This window comes from Brienomyrus brachyistius, chromosome 9 (genome assembly GCF_023856365.1).
Source record: "Brienomyrus brachyistius isolate T26 chromosome 9, BBRACH_0.4, whole genome shotgun sequence".
Lineage (NCBI taxonomy): Eukaryota > Metazoa > Chordata > Actinopteri > Osteoglossiformes > Mormyridae > Brienomyrus > Brienomyrus brachyistius.
Genome location: NC_064541.1, coordinates 2912260 through 2936117, shown reverse-complemented (window position 1 = coordinate 2936117; position 23858 = coordinate 2912260). Strand labels below are relative to the sequence as shown.

The 23858-nt window shown below is 40.3% G+C and overlaps 1 protein-coding gene across 2 annotated transcripts; it reads left to right on the top strand.

Annotated features, from left to right (window-relative positions):
- Positions 1-1134: 1134 nt before the first annotated feature.
- On the top strand, positions 1135-22661 carry kcnn4 (potassium intermediate/small conductance calcium-activated channel, subfamily N, member 4). Of its 2 annotated transcripts, none has more exons than XM_049026010.1 (9): positions 1135-1688; positions 5764-5859; positions 10118-10599; positions 11325-11436; positions 15931-16041; positions 17951-18072; positions 20432-20501; positions 20921-21069; positions 21400-22661. In XM_049026010.1, the coding sequence occupies exons 1-9, from the start codon at positions 1269-1271 to the stop codon at positions 21401-21403; spliced, it is 1566 nt and encodes a 521-aa protein (XP_048881967.1). In that variant the 5' UTR covers positions 1135-1268; the 3' UTR covers positions 21404-22661. The 2 variants fall into 2 exon arrangements, with proteins under 2 accessions (XP_048881967.1, XP_048881966.1); XM_049026009.1 differs by having other exon boundaries at positions 11325-11460.
- The last annotated feature ends 1197 nt before the right edge of the window (positions 22662-23858 follow it).

Below are 23858 nucleotides of genomic sequence, written 5' to 3'. Positions count from 1 at the left end.
TCTTTTGGTCTTTTTTTGTTTGGAATCAGTATACAACTTCCAGCTCGAGTTTAAAATTTCTCCCCTGCTGAAGTTTATGCTTGTAAGCCCACTCTCTTGTAAGAGCTGCATGATCTCAGTACAAAGGGAAATAGTGTGTAAATGGCCAAGATCCTTCTGTGGCATGTGCGTGTGTGAGATTCATAGTACTCCTTTCCTGACTCCAGCACATGACTTGTCCTCATTATTTGTTTTTCAGACTTCCTAAGGTTAGTGCCACCCTCAACCTGCCTAAGAAGGATACCATCTTACAGTAGAACAGCAGAAAATAACATATTTTTCTTATTTGATGCAAAACACAAATGGCTGCAACTACGAAAATGCACGTTTTATTTCATTCCCTTAAGGCAGTGACACTTTTCACCACCAGATGTCACTCACTGTACTGTCACTGGTGTAGAAAGAAGTTGGACGTTACATTACTGATACTACCGACAAACTGGTAGTTTGTGACGATACCAAGAACTGATAGATATTCAAATTAACTGTAATAATTCTGACAATAAAAAAAAAACACAATGCAACGGCGTATGAGAGGGACCCAACTTATTAATTTAAATACGAAGGTTTATTTATTGGGGGGGGGGGGGTGTGATTTGCCATTTTAATCCAAAATTAAATAATGAAATATTGGGGGTACAAGTCCCCTAATTTCTTAAACCCATAGGAAGAAGTAATTTGTCGCCTTATTCTATTTGCACATAAGACTCAACCAAATTAAAGGGAGACTGAGAATAGCATTTCTATGTGTTTTAAAAATATCGCGATGTAGATAGTCCAAGTGATAGAAAGGGAAATTAACAAACACCGACAGCGATAAAAATTAATATGCACTACAAAAAGTGTTAATTTGATTTAAAATATCAATTGTGCGTGTGTGTTTGGGGGATCATTTACACATAACACATCAATTCAAACCATCTACTGTCACTGGTGTAGAAAGAGTTGGTGAACACATAAAAGGAAAACGCTCTGCTACCATTTCATGCAGAACAATATCTTTCTGTGAGTATCCGTGCAAAGAGAAGTAAGAAGAGGCGGCAGATAGGCGCTCTCTCCCATGTGCCATCTATGCAAATGAGTGGAGCCGCACAGCTGTGCCAGATGTGCGCGCTCTTAAAACGCCGACTCCGGGTCTGCAGGCAAGCGCTCGGTCTTTCTCCAAACTCAGCTCTTTGGTGACCTGCGGAGAGGAGAAGAAGGTGTGGTAGAGAGTCGCTTATCGTGCTATGCCTACCCTCAACCGGGGGGAGAGTTCGGTTGGAGGGGAGGGCGGACAAGGAGAGGACGAAGCAGCAGAAGACGACGGCGAAGAAAAAGAAGAATCGAAAGGTGGAAGGAGAAGCCGATGTGGACGCGCTATGGAGATGACGGCCCGCAACCTGTACGCTGACTATAAACAGGACAACAAAAATTACGATGGGCTGCTTAATAGTAACGGTGGCGATATGACGGAGATTAGAGTGCCCTTGTCTCAACCAGGAAAGAGAATAACTCCCATTGAAGGAGATAATTTGTACAGACTACGGGACAGAAAGTTTTTACTGGAGGACAAAAAGCGTCTATGTGCATGGGCACTGAGCACTGCGATCCTGGGAATCCTGCTTATGATACTGCACGCCGAGCTTTGCCCTGTCATATACCGACCGGTAGGTGAACATCTTAAACGCTTACTCAAATTAAGACAATTTAAATTGATAGACCTTCACAAACAACTAAAGTGTAAGCCTGCAATTTTAGAAGCTTCGAAATATCGAAATAATGCAATCTAACCGGTCAGACAAAAAGCCCTATCATTTCAGCAAAGGCTTTATTACAGCTCCACGATTAGGCCTATTTACTGAGTGTAACAGCTTATCTTCTCAGAACTTGTGCTCGGTTTCCACCTGCTGCTGCTGCTTACAAGTTTGCGTGACTGGACGGAGAAGAAACGCTGGTTATCGGCATACTTCTGATAGTATTTACAAAGCAGTAATGATGTGAAGTATTTTATGAAGTATTTTATTATATATTATTATATTCAGGGGTTTACTCAACCTTCGTCCCAATTACTTAACATATAGTAAATTAAGTAAGCGTGCTTAATTTCCAGTCCTAATTATAGTGTATCATGTTAGATATAGTATCAGAGTAAAAAGACTAATTTTAATGTGCTGACAGATTCATATCTCTATGTGTACCAAGAAGCACATGGTGTAAGGTCTGGACATCCTACACTTCGCATAACGTAATTGTATTTTAACTGTCTTTGAGCTCTTAGACTGAAAACTAAACCAGAAGAAGCCGGTGCTCCTTATAAATTCAAAAATGCGCATGCTTATAGTGCGCTATGTTAATTATTTTAGATTCATAATATTCATTTTATTATTGATCAAATAATAAAATAGAGTAACTTTCGTGGTAACGTATGTTGATATGTCGCGTTAGCAGCCTGATCGGTAATATTAACGCCCATTGACTGAAGTCACAGCATAGAATGTGAGCCAGACATCATTTATGACAGATTTCTGGCAGTGCAGCTTATGGGAGTTAAGATAATGTATCCGTAAATTTAGAGAACAAGCTAATTCTGTATTAAAAATGCAATTGCTTCTTGGACATACACTGTTCTCAGTTGCACAGCGTTATCTCTGCGTTGTAATGCTAAGTAATCTCCCAACATCCTCACCGATCAGCATTTTTCATCTGTCAGACATGCACATCAACTCAGCCAGCAATTCGTCAGATAACAGGCACAAAGAATTCCCCAAACCAGTAAACAGGCCTACCATTTATAACAGTCGCGTGGCCCTGTTATTTTCCCTTTCCCCATTAAATTGGAACCTTTCAAGATTTAAAGCTAATAGGCAAGTCTCATTAGAAAAGAAATACGTAGGCTGCAAACCGTTGGATAAAAATCGTTTAGATGTAAAAGTTTCAAAAAGTATCATTGATTATATGGTAATGAAAATGTCTTATAAAATGTAGTGTAGTCCTGTGGTACACAGAGGGATAGCAAAATCCAAAACAATGCATAAAAATCAAACCAATTACAGCGAAAACACAATGACATGCTAAGAAATGAATGATACAAGTACTAGGGGTACCACCAGTTCAGTAAATTCTTTATATTCCCACGTAACGCTGATATCTTAATAATACATCTTTCGTAAAGGTTGTGTATCTTTGTGTGTCTGTAACATGCTTATGCAGGACCCCCACCCCAGTAAATGTACACTCAACAGTTTAAATAGCATGTTCTCATTCATTTTCATTAAAATCAGACCCCCTTAGTAAAAGCCCCATTTTCATAAATCCCCAGTGACGCTCCTGTGCTTAAGTGACCCCTTAACCCAAGTGTAATTTAAAACTTCCTCATAGCAAAGGAAACACCAAGTCACATTCTCTGCATGCCGCAGTTTCACATGTACTTGCTGTAAAATATACAAGTGATATCCTCCATAGCTTCATTTAAAAAGTGATGACATTTTATGAAGTGTTTATATATTATCCTAGCAATTCGCTGACTTTATTTTGCTTGCTAATAGGTGATCACTCTGCGAACTGGGCAGCAGCATGCCAGTGTATCTAAGCGTAACATTCTCCTGGAAAAGCCATTCTTTAAATGGCAGGTCATGATGGAAATGGGCTCTTTAAGGCTGTTTTTCCACACTTTATTATTCTTCCTAGGTGGAATGCCCAAGGTCATATTGTATCTTTCCACACCATTTGGTGTATAAGTGCTGTTTGTTTTGAATGAGGCATTAACGTCTTGACCTCTAATGATGTAAAAGTGCTGTGTCTCCGTGGTGTGAGAGTTCACTTACCCCCAAAAACGATGTCTGTGTTAATTTGTATCCGGATCAGTTAAACGGGGTTCTCTGCTCATTTCCAGAGATATAGGCTAGTTTTACTTGCCCGACGGCACTGTCCTGTGATAGTATGTAAGTTTTAATCTGCTGAAATATATATAGATGGAGATCAGGGTTATTTTTGTCACTATCGAGTAATCTACACCAGTTTCCTGGCTTGCAGCATGTCAGAAGTAACAGCTTGCCAAGAGGATGTGTTTCTATAGTTTTCTGATAACACTTCAGCGTGTTGAGCCTTTCGGGAAAAAAAAAAAACAATATGGTAGTTGTTCTGTGATGTTACATTTATTATCACAGGGATTCCAGCATAGTTTAATTATTACTAAATGCATATTAGTAATGTCTAGGGGCATTCAGGTTAGCCAGCCTAACGTATCACCTAAGTAATGGAAAAAAACATCTAAAAAAATGCCCTTCCGTCTGACATTTGACCAAATTTTCACTTCAGCGGAGGCACTGAGAAGGAATGAGCATTTCTGCTTTTGGGTAGTGCAGAGGAGTTGACAGGACTGTCATGCTCCTACTTGATAAGCCTGGGTAAACAGATTTGGTGTCACACAGGTGTAACAAGTTAAGGCCAGTTTCAGACAAACAGTATATCGGAAAGGAAAGGAAGGACAACACGGAATACAAAAGGAATCAATGTGGTGTACAGCCAGTGTGATATAACGTAGTTTCAAATTAGCATTACACTTATGTGAAGGTTAATTACCGTTGGATAAAAATAGCCATGATGCAAATACTAATAGTAAAATTGTGGAAAATGCTATATGTTGCCAAGATACGTCACATAATACCAGAAAAGCTGAACTTCACTGTGTTAAAATTCCCCCTAAAGTTGTGTCTGACGCTTACCAATTATTTCTTGAAACAGTGAAGTGCAAAAAACAGACATTAGTTTGTCCCCTGTTGAACAGGCCCTGCTGTAACATCAGTGGCACAAACAGACACCAGGCATTTGGGTAAAAAAGAGCCATGTTGTTTTTTTCTATCCACACTACTTTCAGTGTATTTCTGGATCTTCCTCTGTAGATCTTCCTCTGCCTATAGACTTGCAGATAGCTGTTATGTTTAACATACAGAGAAATGTTACTCATAAAATGTAGCTTAAATTGGTGATCATCTACCCTTTGCCCCACTTCATTTAAAATGCATAACCTCTTCATCCCACCAAGTTAATATTTACTATGAGTTGTAGCTTTGTCAGTGTATTCATTTGCATGGACCAAGAATACAAATTACCCCTGGCATTCCTGTTTGTTACTCACATCTTCATAAAAACCATATGCATAATGCTTTCCTTGAGTTATATACCACGTGCTTTTCATTCAAGAATTTTGAAATATACATGTGGATAAACATGGTGATCTATGCTAAATTTAGTAGAATAGCTATGTGCAGATAAACGTATAAAAAATTAAAGTTTGTATTTGTAGTTTTTTGAATGGTATTGAATTGTAAATATACTACATATTATCTATCAAAATTAATGACTGCATTAATCCATATGAAAAATAAAATGCCTTATATTTAGCTATTATTTAGTTAATATAAATGCCTGTCTACTGTATACTCTTGTGATATAATTCTGTATAAATGATTTATGAAGAGTTTGGTGTACCGGGAGTCTCTTTCTTTTTCATTTTTTTGGGTGACCCAAGGCCACATGCTCATACTCCGCGGCTTCGTAAGCCTGCAGGTCACTGTTTACCTATTCGGTCATTTATTCTAGTTAAAGGTGTCAATGAAGTGCAGTTTGCCTGTTTGGCATTTCAGCGCACACAAGGGAGAATCATAACCGAATTAAAACTTGTCAGAATATTTTAATACTTTTTCTCCCTTTGTTTTGTTGTTTTCTTGGTTTCCTGTACAGACCTCAATCTATGCCTTTATCATCAACGGCTTGATCAGCTTGTCCACCGGCTGCCTGCTGATTCTCATTGTGGCCTTCCACATTAAGGACATCAGGGTGAGTCTCCATAGATTTATTTGTAGCTGGTCAAATGTCTGGGGACACTCCACCTTAAAAGGCTTCGCCGTTGTCCTTGGGATTCCATGATAGCAGTTCAAGCAAAAGGAAGGGTGATTCCTTTGGTCATGAGTCTCGCACATCTGAGGTGGGTTTGCACTCGAAGCACAAGGACACACAAAGACATGTGATGTGTGATCTTACCACGTTCTAGGCCTGCATATTCGGTGAGAATATGAAGACACCTGACCCCCCATCCCCTTTAGCCTTGGACATCGCTACGCTAATTCTAATGTAGAGAAGGCTAAGCTCTGAAATGGATCTTGTATAATTATTTGCTCCTAAGTAGGACCTTGTGGCATGTAATATTCTACGGGTCACACCATAAAAGTAGCTATAAATCACCTTCATAGTAAATTAAAAAAAAAATGGAGACTCCTGAAACGTGGCTCTTGGGTAGGTAGCAGCCATTGCCGCAATTGCTGAAATGGTCGCCGCTGTTCCGCGTGGGAGACTGCGGCTGTAGCTGTGAGTGGGACGCTGCTGCGAGGTTCAGGAGGCCACAGAATCGGTTAAGCGTTGAAGGGGGCAGAACGAAGAAGGGTTCTGCAAAGAATTAAGTACCATGCTGGAGCTAGCAGGTTTGTCATGTTTGGACACAACCTGAGTTCTGAAGAAGAAACGTCCTCATTTTTTCCTCTTAAGTTAGCAAGTACACTCCCCGAGTCACAATCCGATGAGCCAAAAGGAAGAATTCACAGTGTGTTCTGTCTGTTTAGATAAGTGCCATAAACTTAACCTCCCAGTGTCGTAAGGCACGGTTGTCACATACCTCTTGAGTTTCATCTTCCTCAGAACAGAGGCTGCCATTGTCCCATCTGCTGTGACACTGGGCCCCCTCCCTGCTTCTGAAGCTCTTCATGCAAGATCACCAGCCTAGATGGATTTATCTTGGTTTTAAAACCAACTAAAAAAAAAATGGGCAAGGGGACATGCAAGATTATAGATGATAAAATTGTAAGGAAAATAATGAAATTATGACCTAGGTATGTGATATTGTTAAAAAAAATACCCAAATATGTAAAGCAGGTGAATAAAATAGTAGCTTTATTGTTATTTTATACTAAATGCACAACAATACTAGGACTGACACCAAACCAGAGAGCTAGGAGCTGCCGCACATGCATGCACCGCCATCTTGGTCCTGATATTGTGATGATAAAAACTTTTCTTTCCTCAGGTTTCAGAGGCATAAATTCTCGGTTCTCGTTTAATAGTTCCTGAGATGGTTTCATTTGCCATTCATAAGAACATAAGAAATTTACAAACGAGAGCAGGCCATTCGGCCCATCAAGCTCGTTTGGGGAGAACTTAACTAATAGCTCAGAGTTGTTCAAATATTATCTAGCTCTGACTTAAAGGAACCCAGAGTTTTAGCTTGCACTACACTTACAGGAAGACTATTCCATACTCTAATTACACGCTGCGTAAATAAGTGCTTTCTCAGATCCATTTTAAAATGTTCTCCCTCTGATTTCCACCTATGGCCATGAGTTCTAGTATTTAAACTATTACTGAAATAGCCATTTGGCTGAACAGCATCTAGTCCTGTTAGAACCTTATATAACTGGATCATGTCCCCCCTTAGTGTCCTTTGCTTGAAACCCAACAGATTCAGGTTAGCTAACCTCTACTCATAAGACATTCCTCTAAGATAAGAAATCATTATTGTAGCCCTACATTGAACCCTTTCCAAGGCAGCAATTCAATTCAATTTTATTTAATAACAGTCATTGTCACAAAGCACTTCACATATAACTGGCCCGAACCCCACCAAGCAAGCTTGAGGCGACAGTGTCAAGGAAAAATTCCCTCTAGGAGGAAGAAACCTTGAGAGGAACCTAGACTCCAAGGGGACCCCATCCTCCTCTGGGCGACCGGGGAGCATGAAACTGTATTTACAATGACATTAATTTTAGTCCATATAGTTTTAAAAGTCCCAGTTGGTTTCATATGGTTATCTACAAGGAGTCCAGGTGAGGGGTTAAGCGGTGTAGTGTCAGCTTGGCATCAGCTTGGAAAAGAGAAGATGGAGAAGAGTTACTGCCCTACACCTAACCTCTGGCAGTACTAAAGTAACTATGACAGCCTGGCTAAAAGAAAGACCTGGAAGGAAGCACAGACATGAGGGTTTTCAGGGGTTTTGGCGTCAAGCCAAACTACCATCAACAGCTTATGTGATCGACGAGAGTGGCAGGACGACAGCACCAATCCCTCCTTTCACCTTTAATCTCAAATGATCATGAACTTCCAGATTTCCCATTCACCTTAGAAAAGGGGATTACACTGTCCAAAAAACTGGCTAAAGAGGTATGTCTTAAGCCTTGACTTAAAAGCAGAGATTGTGTCTGAGGTCTGACACACTAATAGGAAGTTTATTCCATAGCTGTGGTGTTTTATGAACAAATGCTCTTCCCCCAAAGGTAACGTTCTTTATTCTGGGTATGGATAGAAGACCTGCATCTTGCGATTGAAGCATACAATTAGGAATACAGTTGCAAATGAGGACACTCACAGACTGCGGTGCAAGACCATTTAAAGCTTTATAGGTTAAGAGCAGTATTTTGTAGTCAACACGAAATCTAACTGGCAGCCAGTATGGCTAATGTTCATCATGTACATCACACAAAAGATCAGAATCTAGAATAACACCAAGGTTTTTAACAACAGTACTTGGTGTAATAGATAGTCCATCCAGATTGACTGTGATGTCAGATAGTTTACTTCTGGTGGCAGTAAGAAGAACCTCAGTCTTGTCTAGATTTAACGGGATCATCTCTTTGAATAATTTTGTTGGGATAGGGTCTAGCATACAAGTAGATGAATTAGAATATAAAATTAAGGACATCAGTTCTGACTGGTTAGCCAGGGCAAATGCTTCAAATAGGGCGGTTGCAGCATTAGCACATGCCGTGTACAGTAAATGCAATAATGTCCTTTTTAAGGTATGGTGGCCAAACCTGCACACAAAATTCTAGGTGGTGTCTTACCAAGGAATTATATAATCGTAGCATCACCTCCCTTGACTTAAACTCCACACACTTAGAGATGTAACCCAACATTCTATTGGCCTTTTTTATTGCTTCCCCACACTGACTAGAGTAGGACATAGAAGCATCAGCATACACACCAAGGTCTTTCTCATAATCAGCTACCTTTATTTTAGTGGAACTCGTAAAATATCTGTACTTTATATTTCTGCTTCCTGCATGGATTACTTTAGATTTATCTACATTAAATTTCATCTTCAAAGTTTCAGCCGAGTCGCTAATTAAATCAAGATCCCGTTGTAGCCTCTGTACTGCTAGTTCAGTATCTGCTACACCACCCATCTTGGTGTCATCTGCAACCAGTTTACTGTATATATTGGTATTAATGTAATGAATATAAATTAGACACAATAGTGGTCTTAAAATTGAACCCTGCGATTCCCCACTGTGAACGCAGGCCCACTGTGACATTGTGCCTCTAATAACAACCCGCTGCTTCCTGTCTGTTAACCAGTTTTCGATCCAAGCTGCTACAGTTCCTTAAATTTAAATTCCCTAAATTTAAACATGGTACACTGTAGTTTTCTTGCTTCCTATAAGAAATGCCCCAGTGCAATTTTTCATAAAATGAATCATTTCAGAATGGCTATTCGGTAGAATCTGAGGAATTCTTAGTGGGCTGTCCTGTTTGTGGGCTGGACAAATTATACCAGTCCACCTCCCACTGTTCAACAAATCTTATTGTGTCCCCCCTCCCCCAGACAAAATTTATCGCCACTGTCCCTGGGGTGTGACATTCTCCGGCTGAAACCCTGTCCCACTTCGTCCCATGAACCCCATTACTCAGAATCTATATATGTGCAGCACCCTTCACCCCAGTCCAATTTTGCTGTTGATAACAGTCTCAACTGTAGTATCATGTGATTTTTCAGAAATGTACACATATAGAAACTGAAAATGTTCATGATTTATGAAGACCATGAAATAAGGAAGTTCTCTGGTCAAGGTTCATATAATTAAATTTTCTTAATGTTTAATAATGTTTTTAATAGCCTGTTTTCAAATTTACGAGTCTGTTTTCAATATAATTTGTATCTGTGGTGGGCTGTGAAAATAAAAATTGCATCGAACACTGGAGAACTTTCCTCACCATCCTGCCAAGAGCTGCATGACTGATCCCTGATCTCTGCTTCCCTGATCTCCTGCAGCTATTTACGATTGACCACAACCAGGTGGACTGGCGAATCGCCATGACGACTCAGCGAGTGCTGGGCATCTCCTTGGAGCTGGTGGTATGTGCTATCCACCCTGTTGCCACCTACTGGCTGTCCAGCGTGGATGCCTCCATGAAAGCCATCGATGAGAATGGAGGAAGTCATCAAGGGACAAGCAGCAACTTCTCCTCTCGTCTTTGCTCTTCAGCACAGCACAAAGGAGCTCTGTTGGACTCAGAGGTGCTGATGTCATCCCTGATGTTCCTACGGCTGTACCTGGTGCACAGGGCCATCCTGCTGCACAGCAAGGTGCTCTTAAGCGCCTCCTACAGGAGCATCGGCTCGCTGAACAACATCAACTTCACCTTCCGCTTTGTACTCAAGGTGCTCATGAACAAATACCCAGGGCGAACGCTGCTCTTTTTCATCCTGTTTTTCTGGCTGACGGCGTCCTGGCTGCTCACACTTTGCGAGAGGTACAAGCAGAAGTCAAGTTCAGTATTATTTGTCTAAAAAAATGTAAGCCAATGAGGCCTCCTCATTGAAATATTTCAGTTCTCTGTTGTATTCATTGAATTCCATGTATGAACCAGCAGCTGTGCAGTGTGGGTCAACTGTCTGTTATTTCCTATGTCCGTTTGGCATATCCATGTATTTTTAACCAAGTTTAATATGTAAATGCCAGAGGTTTAAGTTTCTTGTAAGAATTTACAAATCTAATTTGTTATAGCACAAGTCACAAAGCATTGTGAAAGTTCATTTTAGGCAGTTTTTGGGAAATATGTGATTCAGTTGTGAAGAATGCAGTTGACTAATGCTGTTGATTCAGAAACATTATCGATAAACAGCAGTACATAATTACCCATGAATATATATGAAGAGGTAGATGAATCGGGGGAGGGGAGTGGCTGTGGTCAGATGAGATCTAGCTGGGAATTGGGATTAAGGTGTAAATCCATAACTGATGGAAGATAAGCACCATCAAAGACATAACTCAAAAAAATATCCCACTCAGCGACTTCTGGTTTCTTTATACTTCATGCCCCTGTTATTTATGTTTTTAATACAACTTTAAAGACTCATTGTTCTTATCTCCAAGATCCTGCTATAGCCTTATTATACTAGTATGGGTAATACTTGCAGGTACAAGGAGGGGTCACTCAGTAAGTTAATCCCATCTGTCACCCCCCCCCCCCCCCAGGCAGATCCAGGCGCCCACTGGCAGCATGGACACTGCCCTCTGGCTCATCGCTATCACGTTCCTCACCGTGGGGTACGGAGATGTTTCCCCACAGACCACCTGTGGGAAAATGGTGTGCCTTTTCGCCGGAGTCATGGTAATTGGCTGGTTTGGTGGCGATGATCGTCATAATGATGATGATGTGTGTAACTGGGTGATGATAATGATGAGAATGAATAATCATTATGTCTGGGATGATGATGATGATGACGATGATGATGATGGTGAGATGACAGTAGTGATGGTGATGATGGTGATGACGACGATGTTGATAATGATGTTGATGATATTGATGATGATGATGACGATAATGATGATGAGGATGAAGATAATGATGATGTCTGGGAGCAGAGGGTTGTGACATGGTGGTGATGATAGCAATGATGATGATGATGTTGATGTGATGATGACAATAGTGATGATGACGATGATGATATTGATGGTGATGACAGTGATGATCATAATGGTGATGATGATGAGGATGACTGTGTTTGCTCCACTGTGTTTGCTTCCTTTCAGCTCCCAGCACACCTGTACCAAGTATTCGGTGTTCCTGATTGGCTGGGAGCAGGGAGGGAGCAAAAACATGGACTGACTGGGGTTCCCCGAGGACTGGGTTGGGAAATACTTAGACGCTGGTCTTAACAACTGCAGCGGATCGGTATGAAAAGTGGTTATCGAATATGAATGGATAAAGCCTTTTCAAAAAGTGTTTTAGTCAAGCCAAATGCCTGCATAGAGTCTGAAGCAGAACTTACGGGATTTATCTCATGGAATTTATTCCATTTATTATAAGGAAAAAACTAATTAAATAAAAAAGAAAATATTTTAACCAACATTTCCCAAAAGAAAGTAGAAAATAGCACAGAGAAAGTAATTATGTTGAGTAATTGCTCCTGACGTGTTTTAGGATGCAGTACTTAATTTTAATAACCACTGAACTCCACCTGCCCTTTGTCAAGACCTCCAAAATAAAGAGCACACAAAGAAGGGAGGTGCCATGTAACATTAGGCTGTTTGGCTCTGAAAGGTCATTATCACTTTACAGGCTGCTTGTGGAGATAAGGGAAAGTTCCAGGCAGCTGATAAATATACCCCAACTTGTGGGGGGCAATATTAGGGATTGTTTTTGGAGTGGGTGTGAGGGGGGGAGAAATTTAGGTGCTTATTAGCATTTTGTTGGCTAGATCCCAGCATCACCTCTGGCCTGTCAGCTTCTGATTACAACTGATAACCTGTGCAAGTCACAATATCACAAAGGGAGAAAGCTGGGCAGAGATACCTTAGTGACACAGTGGAAAATACGCCTACACTCCACTTTCACTCCTTGTTTTTATAAGCTTTCCCGCTTTTTTTAAGAGAAAACTTTCCACCATCTCCATTTTTAGGAGCTTTATGGCACTTGGCACTGCATCAAAATGAGGATGTGCCAACCTGTGCCATGAAAAGCCCCTATTTCCCACAGAATCTGCTCACCGTCACAGATTTTTGAGTTTTCTAGTTAGCAATTAAATCTCACTTCCTGTTATAGCATCTGTACCCCAGCAAATTATGCATGATTTCCTGCATGATTTGGCCAGCTTTATTTATAATACTACAGTCCGATCAACATTTTGTGTCCTTCGTCATGTGTGACTGGGGGACTATGAATAGTGAAATATTTCCTTCCGGTTTTGGTGCTGAGATGCCATCTGTGATTCCAAATGTGTCTTTCACCGTTTCCTGTGACATACAGGGAGTTTTTCCAGTAACAATTTAACCATTGAAATGGAAATAATTTAATTGAATTGTGGAAATAAAAACTAGAAAAAGAAGGGAGCAGGTCTGATCGGGGCTGGGGAGAATGGACGCCATTTTAGCTAGTTGTTAATCACACCTTATTCTTTCTCTTTTTCTCTTTTGCTCATTCAAGCAAAAAAGGAGTGCAGGTAATCTCCCAGTTTAGTTCCTCTGCATGCCACTCATATTGTTATAAACTTGGATTCAGAATGAAGCAGACTGTGGTCTCAGCACAACAAATTCAACCATTTTCTCTCCGTGATAATATTACTATTTTCACATCTTTCTTATACTATTAAGAATGGATGTGAAAATACTGTATGTGGGTTTAGTGGGAATCCAACATCTCTGATAAACTATTGGCTCAGTGCTTGAGTTTCCTGAAAACAAATGTTGGTGCTGCTTATTCAGTTTCACCATAATTTATGAAATAATAATTTTCTTATCCAGGAAGTACAAGCATCAAGCAGGTTACGTTTTAGGCCAGATGGCAATCCAATGCGGAGCCATACACAGAAAACAAAGACACACTTAGGGCCCTGGTTAGCCTCCTGGATTACTGTGACAGTGAATTGGATAAGTCTAAAGGGAAGGGGATGGATGGATAGATGGATGGATGGATCGGTGGAAGTAGGGAGGGAGGGAGGGAGGGATATCCATTGCTTTGTGCCATGTGCTTCCTGGAATGGGTTTCAGTCTCTCCATGACCCTGTACTGGATAAGCAGTTATAAAAAATGGATGGATGGATGGACAGATGGATGATGGATAGATGGATGGATATTCTATGAATTAGATCATTTAGTTCATTTATATGAACTGCTATGTGTTCCGACTGCATACACTAGTCGCCAAAATTGTGAAAACACCTAGCATTTTTGACATTTAAAAAGTATGAATATTGGTGGTAATGTTTATAAACAATCAAAGAATGTTACAAATATCATACATTGGACTATTAAAGTAACTAGAACAACAGTTGAATGAAGTTTTGCAGTCTCTAAAAATTGAATATGTTTCCACAATTTTGGCCCCCAGTGTAAGTATTGGAGGGGAGTCAAGTAACCAGCATAGTGTTAGAGGTATTGCACCAATCTCTCCCATGTATGCAGAAGACAGTACATTTGTGTTTAAGCAAACCAAAGTTGCTTTATATGAAATAGAATATGAGCTTAATGAACTACTTCATCAATTTCTGAATAAGGAACTGGCCGTAAATAGGCCTGTTCAGGATGTCTCACAAAAAATATATATAGTGGTTCCTCGGTATATGTCCTTAACCCGTTCCAGATCCTTGAACTTATACCAAACAGGACATATACCAAAGAATTTTTCCCATAAGAAATAAAAGGAAAATGATTAATCCGATCCCATGAAAAAAAATCTTATTGTTATTGGATTATTAGACATTGATGGGGTTGTATAAAATAATTGAAACACTGCTTAATACTAAAATACATAAATACAAAAGCAATTAGATGAAATAAATGAAAAGAGAGTTATAGCAGGGGTTGTTCACTGAATGGTAGCTACTGGCATACTGACGCTCATGGGCAGTCGTGGCGTTGACTCGAGAGGTAAACAAGGGTGGCGCGCGGTGTCGTGACTCATTTTGACCCATACAAGTTCTAGCACCCGAGTCGTACTCCAAACAAAGGTCGTATACCAAACAAATTTTTCGCGTCCAAACAGGACGTATACCAAATTGGACTTATTCCAAAGCGGACGTATACTGAGGTACCACTGTAGTTCGAAAAAATGTATGATTCATTGAGGTCATTGATGTTTATGAAATTCTGGCTGCATTGTAACGTGTGTTTTTTCACATAACTACTAGAGTTTGAGTTCTTGCTCAGTATCAGCATTTCATCTGTTGTTCTACTTTTGGGAAGGAAATACTAAGATTATACAGGGTGAGACTGCTTGAGAAAAAGAGAAGCATATTGTAAGCACATGAAACAGCTGTATGATATATACATTTAAAAGGCAAATATAACTGATCATACAGCATTATTAATTGTACAACTGCAAGTCATTCCAGACTATAAAATAGTCAGTGGACTTGATGGGCAGCTAGTGGGCGCCGTTTGTGCACATTCCCGCATGGTAGCCACAAAACAACCGAGAAACAATATTTTTTTACATCATATCAAAATGGTAATGAAAGTGAAAGATACAGAGGCTTTTTTTCAGTGTCTTTTTAATCAATGCATTACTATTTTAAAAGAATTAAGTGTAAATCAGAATATTATTTATATATGAGATAATATGAACAAAAATGGATTAAGTATAAATATCTATTTGCATATCAATTGTATTATTTTAATAATGATTGAGGGGATATTAGGGGTGGGCTGGTGGCGCAGTGATCTGCACTGTTTCTTCACACAACTGGGACCAGGGTTCAAGTCTCCATGTTCACCCTGTGTCATCGTGGGGTTTTCTATGGGTACTCCAGTTTCCCCCCACTGTCCAAAAAGATTTCCTGTAGGTGTGTGTGTGTGTGTGTGAGTGTCCCCTGTGATGGGTTGGCTCCCCATCCTGGGTTGTTCCCTGCCTTGAACCTGTAGCCTCTGGGATACACTCCTGATGCCCTGTGACCTTGAATAGAACAAGTGGTTTGAGAAAATGGATGGTTGGATATTATGAGATGTCATTGTAGCTGGAAATTTAGAGATTAGATGTTAGAGCGTTGTTACCCTCCCAGTGTGATCAGAGGTGAATTTGTACCAATAAAAAATGTGCTGTGCTTGTTCTGACTGAAGGGTTGTTCTGTGTATTTGTCTTCAGGGAGTGGCCTGTACTGCCATGCTGGTGGCTGTCATGACCAAAAAGCTGGCGCTGAACAAAGGCGAAAAGCATGTGCATTACTTTATGATGGATATTCAGATCTCCAAACGGGTAAGATGCATCTCACTCATCCTTCAGAGGTGTTTTTAAAGCACATTTGAAATGGAAAACTCATGTTTTTAACATTTTACAGCAATGAAATACATCCTCTTCATTTGATGTGACATTTAATTTTATGTGACATAGCAGGGGGCAGCTAATTTAGTGCTCTGGGAGTAGTACCTTGATCTGGGTACCTCAGTAGTACATTGCTGGTTGGGGATTTGAACTAGCAACCTCTCAATCACAAGTGTGCCTCCCTAACCATTAGGCCACCACTGCCCCAGTCATAAAAATGATAACAGCTAATGAGCCCAGACAAAAGCCCAGAAATACTACAGCTGTCATGAATGCAGCCATTAAAGTAAAGTGTCTCCCCACAGAAAGGCCGCTTGTTAGTGAATGAAAGGAAGAGGGCAAGCGTATGCTGTAATGTTACATGGCACTCATGTGACTGTGAGGAGTCTTTTTATAATATACTTTTTTTTTTCTTAGAATAGGGTCATTGAAAAGGCAGACTGGTGTGGGAAAAGGGGGGGGGCAACTCTGGTTTGGGCATAGAAAAGGGGAAACAATGGTGTCCATGTCAGGAAAAAAGAAACGCATCAATATCAGAAAGAACTGGCTTCAGGAAAGCAGAGCCAGTGGTGTGTGCGCATGGCCTGCCGTGCAGTTGTCAGTGGAGAGGGGGTGGGGGCGCTCTCGAACAGGATCCATCTGTTTGCTTATCTTGAGGAAAGAGGAGCAGACGGATGGAAATAGACGTGCGATGTGGAAGATGCCATCATATTTTCCATTTATGAAAAGAGACATGAGGGGAGGGTTGTTCCAGGTTATACAGGAAAAAGCCCACTAGTGCAAAAGAGTATTATCTATCCCATAAGGGTGTGACTGGAGATCTGAAATAGCAATTGTAGGGCAGATAAGGACACCTGTGATGCGCAGGTGATGGCTCAGGGGCTGACGCAGCGCGACGTCAGTCTACAGAAGTCAAAGATAAGTCCAACCAATTCTCGCAATCTACTCTCAATCTACTCAAGACAACATGGTTTACATTGTTTTTTTTTTTAATTTGGCCTGGATTTGGGGGTGGGGGGGCGTGGAAAGTGGGAGGTTCAGATGTGTGAATGTGTAAAATCTGTGTACATGGAGTGGAGATGAACCCCGGCAGCAGAGGGCATGGCCCAGTCAGCCAAGCAGACCCACTGTGCCGGCGAAAACCACAAATGCACTGCTCTCTGTAGGGCGTCCCAAGTCAAATCCATGTGACAGAGCGGTGCAGTACCAATAGCACAGATCTTAGAAATATGTCCTCACATTTTATTGCTGCCGCGTGTCTCTTTGATGCCTGCGGGGGGCGACAGTCATGATGCAGCATTTCCTCCCTGAGCTCGGTCACATCCTGCCACTGGGCACATCCTCATGGGGGAAGGGGGCTGCAGCCCCTCTACCTCTCTCACTGATTCACACTGACGGGAATTAGAGTACACATCTGGAGGTGGTTCCCTTGGGCCACATCATAACACTCATACTCACACCGTTAAGAGTAACTTTGATTCCAGAGGGCAGCAGATATTTAGGCTGATACATTAATAGAACTAAAACAAAAGAGGCAGGAGCATAAAATGGTGCAAAATCTCACATTACAGACAAATCTCACATTACATACAACCCCCTGTAATGAAAATGATATACAATCATTCCAAACTGAATAATTTCATTATTCTGGTTTACTGTTACACCAGTATGAATGATATTTTTAACGGACACATTTTTACAGAGGGAGCTGAGTCAGGGATCAGCCTACATCCCTCGGAATTCGACCCATAACGTTCCATACACGAGCCGGAATCCCCGACTCCATTCATATTTACCTTTATTGTGATTGATGGCCCTGATGCTGAATCTGCTCTCTGTGCAGATTCGACACGCGGCTGCCAACGTGCTGCGGGAGTGCTGGCTGCTGCATCGTGCTGACAGCCGCAGGAAGGCTAGCGGCGAGCGCCGCCAGCAACAGCGCCATCTGCTGGAGGCCATCCGATTGTGAGTCCCACAGAGACGCTGTTCTTACCGTGCAGCAGTCCGACTCCGGGAACTTCTACAGCTTCCCCCTAAGGCTCAGAATTCCAGGAATTACAGTTGATCCCCGTTAACAGATTAACTGAAAACTGCCCGTTGTTAAGGTCAATGCTTAGTGCCAGTACATATTCTACATATTAAAATACATATTAAAACTAAACCAGTCTGTCAATAAAGGTTATTTACAAGTTGACAGGTATGCTCAGTGACATCACTGAAACGTAAGGGATAAACCATGATGAGGTGTGCGGTTATGAAAATAATGAACAACAACTTGGTGTAATACTATCCAAGCTAACTTATGTTAATCAAGTTGGGGTTGATTATTTTCATATAGCCACACACCAAAGTGGTTTATCCTCTTTATACCACAGCTAACAAACAAAACATAATAATAGAATAAATTAGTTATGGTTAATATTTCAAAGGGAAATTATTTCAATTTGCATTTAATAATGTTCAAATGTGCTCTTAAAAACATAGTCCCTGTAAAGAAAGAATGTCTTGTTAGGCTATTCACTGGAAGCAGCAAGTTACCATAGAAACCGTCAACAGGTGCGTGTGTTTGGAAACCAAGGAAAATTATGCTGATAATGACTGATTTATGAGTTAAAAAGTCACACAGGTTTTCATATTAACACGTTTAATAAAACATTAAAACGCATTAATATTAAACTGTTATTAGGCTGCCGGAACTACCTGTGAGGTTACATGAAAAAAATGAACACCCACGTGACATCTCTGAACCAATAAGAAAACAGTATTTACCAACGCTATGGTATAATGCATTTTATAACACTCCTTGGTTCTTATAATACCTAATGAACACTAACCAGAAGAGGGACTCCTTGTATTTATTAGTAATTCAGACATTTTACATGAATTTACTAATATTGCATCAGTGTATATTTATTTCGTATTTATTACGTTTTTGATTCATGCAGTGTTTAAGGCAAAGGTGAACTTCCTCTCCGCATTATATATTATGTATGTTATATAATATATCATATGCTGTTTTGTTTATGTATTACTGTCATTCTCAGTTTAGCTTTTGCCATAAACATGCTTCTCTGGCCAAACACAAGTATTTAATCTATGAAGTATGATTTAATCTGCAAAATTTGGTTACTGCTGAATATTTGACAACTTGCCTGCCTTAAAAAATGAGCAGGTAGCATTTTTTTTCTAAGTTGGCTCAAAAGCCCAGGCAGGCAGGCAAGCATCTGTAACAGAGATTAGTAATCACAGATTATTTCCCATGGGATACAGGATGATTTATGACACTGCTGTTTACAGTACTTGCTTCTACCTTTCCAGCGGAAATGAGGGTAGGAAGTGGGGGGGGGGGGTGTTTAAACATGTTAAACCTCGTGCATCACATTGAAGCAGGACCCTGCACTTGGGCATTACAGGAGCTCGGTGTCTGTGAATATACACGATATACAATACACAATACTCAAGATGATGTGAACTCAAGTGAGAACTCGGAGGGAGGAGGGTCTAGCCCAGTGCCAGGTGATATAAAAGTCAACCTTCATTTACACAAACCAGTTTTCCATGGACAGCGTCCTGTTACCTGTGCCATAACCATTAGGAATGGTTTGTCTACAAATTTCCAAGTTTGATAAAGATTATGATAAAGACAGACTACATTGATTCCTGGGGAAAATTCTGGTGTGTCCAGCAGCAGGCAGACAGTGCACAGATGAGCATTCATATAGTGCCAAACCAAGAAGGTGTGATGACAGCACTCATCATGCAGAAGATAGAAGCATAGTGCAATCCAATTTAAAAAGTACACAGTAATAAAATATCCTGAAAAACAGAATATTGTAATACGAGAAATAAATATTTAAAGAAAAGAAAAATAAAGTATGTGCAAATGAATAATGTGCAATTAGAATAGAAAGCAATGGATTGTATTTTAGCAGATGGCCCCAGGAGTGGCTATTGCACACTGTGGTGGAATGAGACGATAGCTAAATGTGCCCCAGGATAGTGCCCCCAGTAACAGATGGGGACAATTGTCCATAAATGGACTGAAATGTACATAACATTGTTTCATAATTGTAGGAATAAGTTTTTAAATAATTATTATTGCATAAATAGCGACCCCAAGGTAAGTTTATAGGTTTTATTTATTTATGCTCTGAGTTTGTTTGATTTGCTACAGCATGCCAATGCAATTTCTTCATAGTTAAATATACAGTTAGATTCAGAGTTTGGCTTTTATTGTTTTGGTGGTATCACACAGATTTATGGTATCTTCACAGATTTCAAGAATTATATTTGCCCACTTCCTCCTTTACTTCCTCCTTGACAGATTTCGATACTTACGACTGAAACAGAGAAAACTGAGGGACAATGCTAATGAAATGGTGGACCTTCCCAAGGTAAAAATTTACTATTAGACTGAAGTCCCTGTTAGACTCTGATTTCCCCGTTTTACTCTGAATTCCCTGTTAGACTTCCTCGTTCCCCTGAGTTCCCTGTTAGATTCTGAATCCCCCATTACACTCAGATCCCCCATTAGACTCCGAGTTCCCTGGCTGACTCTGAATTCCTCATTAAACTGCCAATACTAGGGGAGACTTTAAGAGAGGTTTTGAAATGGTTTTAAAACACACTTTGTTTTAAACATAATTTTCTTTGTGAGCCTAAGATTTTTGCATGTATTGGTTTCAGTTTCTTCAAATATACTGTTTCTTTATACCACGGCAATGTGCCTTTATATTGGTTTATTGGTCCAAGTTGAACCAAATCACGGGCACTAAGATCCAGTGTCGGCCTTCCCCCATTTTCACCTGCGCAGATGCAGATGATTATGTGTGACCTGAGTGCCAACTGGAACAATTCATACAGAGAACTGGAGCAGCGCATCATCTCTATGGAGCGCAAACTGGATGAGCTAGGCCGCAGCTTCCATCGGCCGTCTGAGTGCCACAGTGACACAGACAACAGGTTGCTGTACATCTAAGCTTTAATCTGTTATATTAAAACGTTTCAGAGTTATCCATATAGACTTGCTTTGTTGTTAATATTTAATGTTTAAATAATGCATCATGTGTTTGGGAGCATGTGCTCATAACAGGCTGGCATCCCATTCTGGGGGTCCCCTGCCTCTTAACCTGTATTTCCTGGGTTAGTCTCAGAAATCACTGCCATCCAGTCCCAGCTAAATGGTTATGAAAGATGGATCAGTATTTGTATGTTGGAAAATATGGTAAGTTCATCTAATAGAACAGTTAGACCACTGTATCATTTATACTTACTTCTGTATTTCCTCAACAGGTGACTTGTACCTTAAAAGGCTACAAAGACTGTGGACGCGCTTCATGTGAACATTGTCTCAGTAATGCATGGAGTTGCTTGCAAAGTGCATTTAGCACACCATGCCCTGTGGGAGGACGTGGATGACAGCAATGCATCGTCTCCAGTGCAAATGGCTAATGCAGTAGGTGCACATGCAGTTACCAAACACAGAAAGGCGACATATTTCCATGAACATGGACTAACAAAATATTTATCAGCTTTATTTATAGGTATGTTAAATGTACTGCTACTCGCCACAGCTGGCTGCATTTTCTGCGAACAGCTCAATTTAATGCTTGAACACAATCATGTGTGTACTCCGGACTCTTGCTATGATTTCTCTCAGGGGTCAAAGGTTATAAGAACAGTGTGCAATTTAGAGAAGAAACCTATCGGATTGTTCCTTCATCCTGTCAGATCATGGTGGAGATACATTTCCTTAACAAAATGCTTTGGCAAATGCATTTACATAAAACAACTATGTCTTACAAATTATACAATATAAGTGTATGCAGGCTATACACTTAGTGATGTATAAAAATTATTTATAATTTTTTAATCACATAAAAACAAGCCATAAAAACAAGCTTGCAGCATTGTGTAAATTGCTTCCCGCAGTGCAACACACTTCCTCTAAGACATGAATGTGATTTTTCTTCAAGCTGGAGATGCAGCACCCTAACGGCAGGTGGAATAATAGCTCCCCCTTGTGGAGAAACCGAAATAATACTTACAGAACTCAATCTTTCAGTTTTGCGTCGTATAACCTCGTTCATCTAAGTTTTGATACAACTTGTGGCAGTAAAATGCAATTTACCCGGATTACATTTAAAAGTTTTCATACCATTTAATGTTCTTTTCTCAAATAAATTTAACAGTTTACAATTAATTGGTCCAAGAACATCTGTTGAATATCAGTCTTTGTAGGGCGTTTTGTTTGTTTTTTCGTCTTTTTTAATTGAAGATGTTGCCAATGGACGTCCTTTAGATTAAAACGATGGTTAATCAAATATCGCATTCAAATCAACATGGGACTGTTTGTTTGACTGCATAGCAAATTCATTTACAGTTGCCTTGACCTTTCTTAACAAAAACTGGAGTGCAGCAAGGACATTGTTAGCTTTGGCTATGTGCCATTTGTACAAATATACACGTAGATCATGTATATATGGGGATATATGCATGTATTCTGTTGGGGTAGGTGATCCTGCAAAGCTGCAATAAAAACGTTTACAGCATAACTTTTGCAAAAAATGAAATCACTACTCTGCAAATAACTATTTATTTCTCCTCAGTGATTTTTTTTCTTTTGGGTAAATAGTATTGTGCACGCCCTGCGATGGGCTGGCCCCCCGTCCTGGGTTGTTCCCTGCCTCATGCCCATTGCTTCCGGGATAGGCTCTGGACCCCCTGCGACCCAGTAGGATAAGCGGTATAGATATACCCATCTATAGCTACTTAGAAAAGTACTGCTTTTAACTTGTTTTATTGCAATACAGCACAGAGGCCAAGTGTGTAGCAGAAGAAAGTAACTGTGCTTTCACAGGATTTTTAATGTTTCATTAATATCTGTCATGCAACCATTCACAAGGTTTTTCGGTCTTTTACAGGCATGACATGCCCATAGGCCTGAAATATACTCTGCACTGCTCAGTTTTTTACTAGCTAGGATGAACTTGGGGCTGTTTGAAGGGTAGGGCCAAAAATTTTAAAACGCACACCCCAACTAGTACACTATAGTCTTCATCCCTGCTAAATGTCATTTTATTACGTGAGCTATACTAAGAGTATAACTACATTTCTGTGATTAAAAACACATAGCGAACTACATTGATTTAAAATGTGCCATTAGGCACCTCAAGTTTACCCAATTATAAGGGCACCTTATATGGCACTGCATCATACTTTAAGCATCTATTAGAACAATTCTCCACATTCGTATAAATGGAAGGACACCCAATACAGCACTACATCACATTTTATCCACTAGAGGGGCACCTATTTCCTAGCCTAGTTGGTGCTCAGTCATTTGTCTTGCCCATGTGAAGGGCAGCCAACAGCAGTGTTTTCAGGCACTTTAGCAATGTTTTTTCAACCACACACAGCACAATTTTTTGTTTTATTTCTCAATTTATGGGTTTGTCTGTGAATAATACCTATTTTTCTGCAAACTACAACCTGGTTCATGTTTCTCGTTAATGAAGAGCTTCTTCCTAAGTTCATGGGAATTCAGTCCTGCTTCTAGGGGCCTGACACAAATGGTCATATCTGCCATTTGAAAGTCACTTCTGCCCTGGCTGGTTTTTGGTCATTCCCAGTGTCTTCTGTTTTACCAAACTGGGGCTGAATTAGAAAAGGTGACAGAGACTGGAGCTGGGTTATGAAAAGGGACAGGAACTGGAGCCGAATTAGAGAAAGTGACACGGACTGGAACCGGG

Excerpts from the sequence above, each read along its gene's own strand:
- kcnn4 (XM_049026009.1), top strand. The coding sequence starts at position 1,269 with ATGCCTACCCTCAACCGGGGGGAGAGTTCGGTTGGAGGGGAGGGCGGA. Across the intron at positions 1,689-5,763 it reads GCCCTGTCATATACCGACCG|ACCTCAATCTATGCCTTTAT; the intron begins GTAGGTGAACAT and ends TTTCCTGTACAG. Across the intron at positions 11,461-15,930 it reads GCCTTTTCGCCGGAGTCATG|GGAGTGGCCTGTACTGCCAT; the intron begins GTAATTGGCTGG and ends ATTTGTCTTCAG.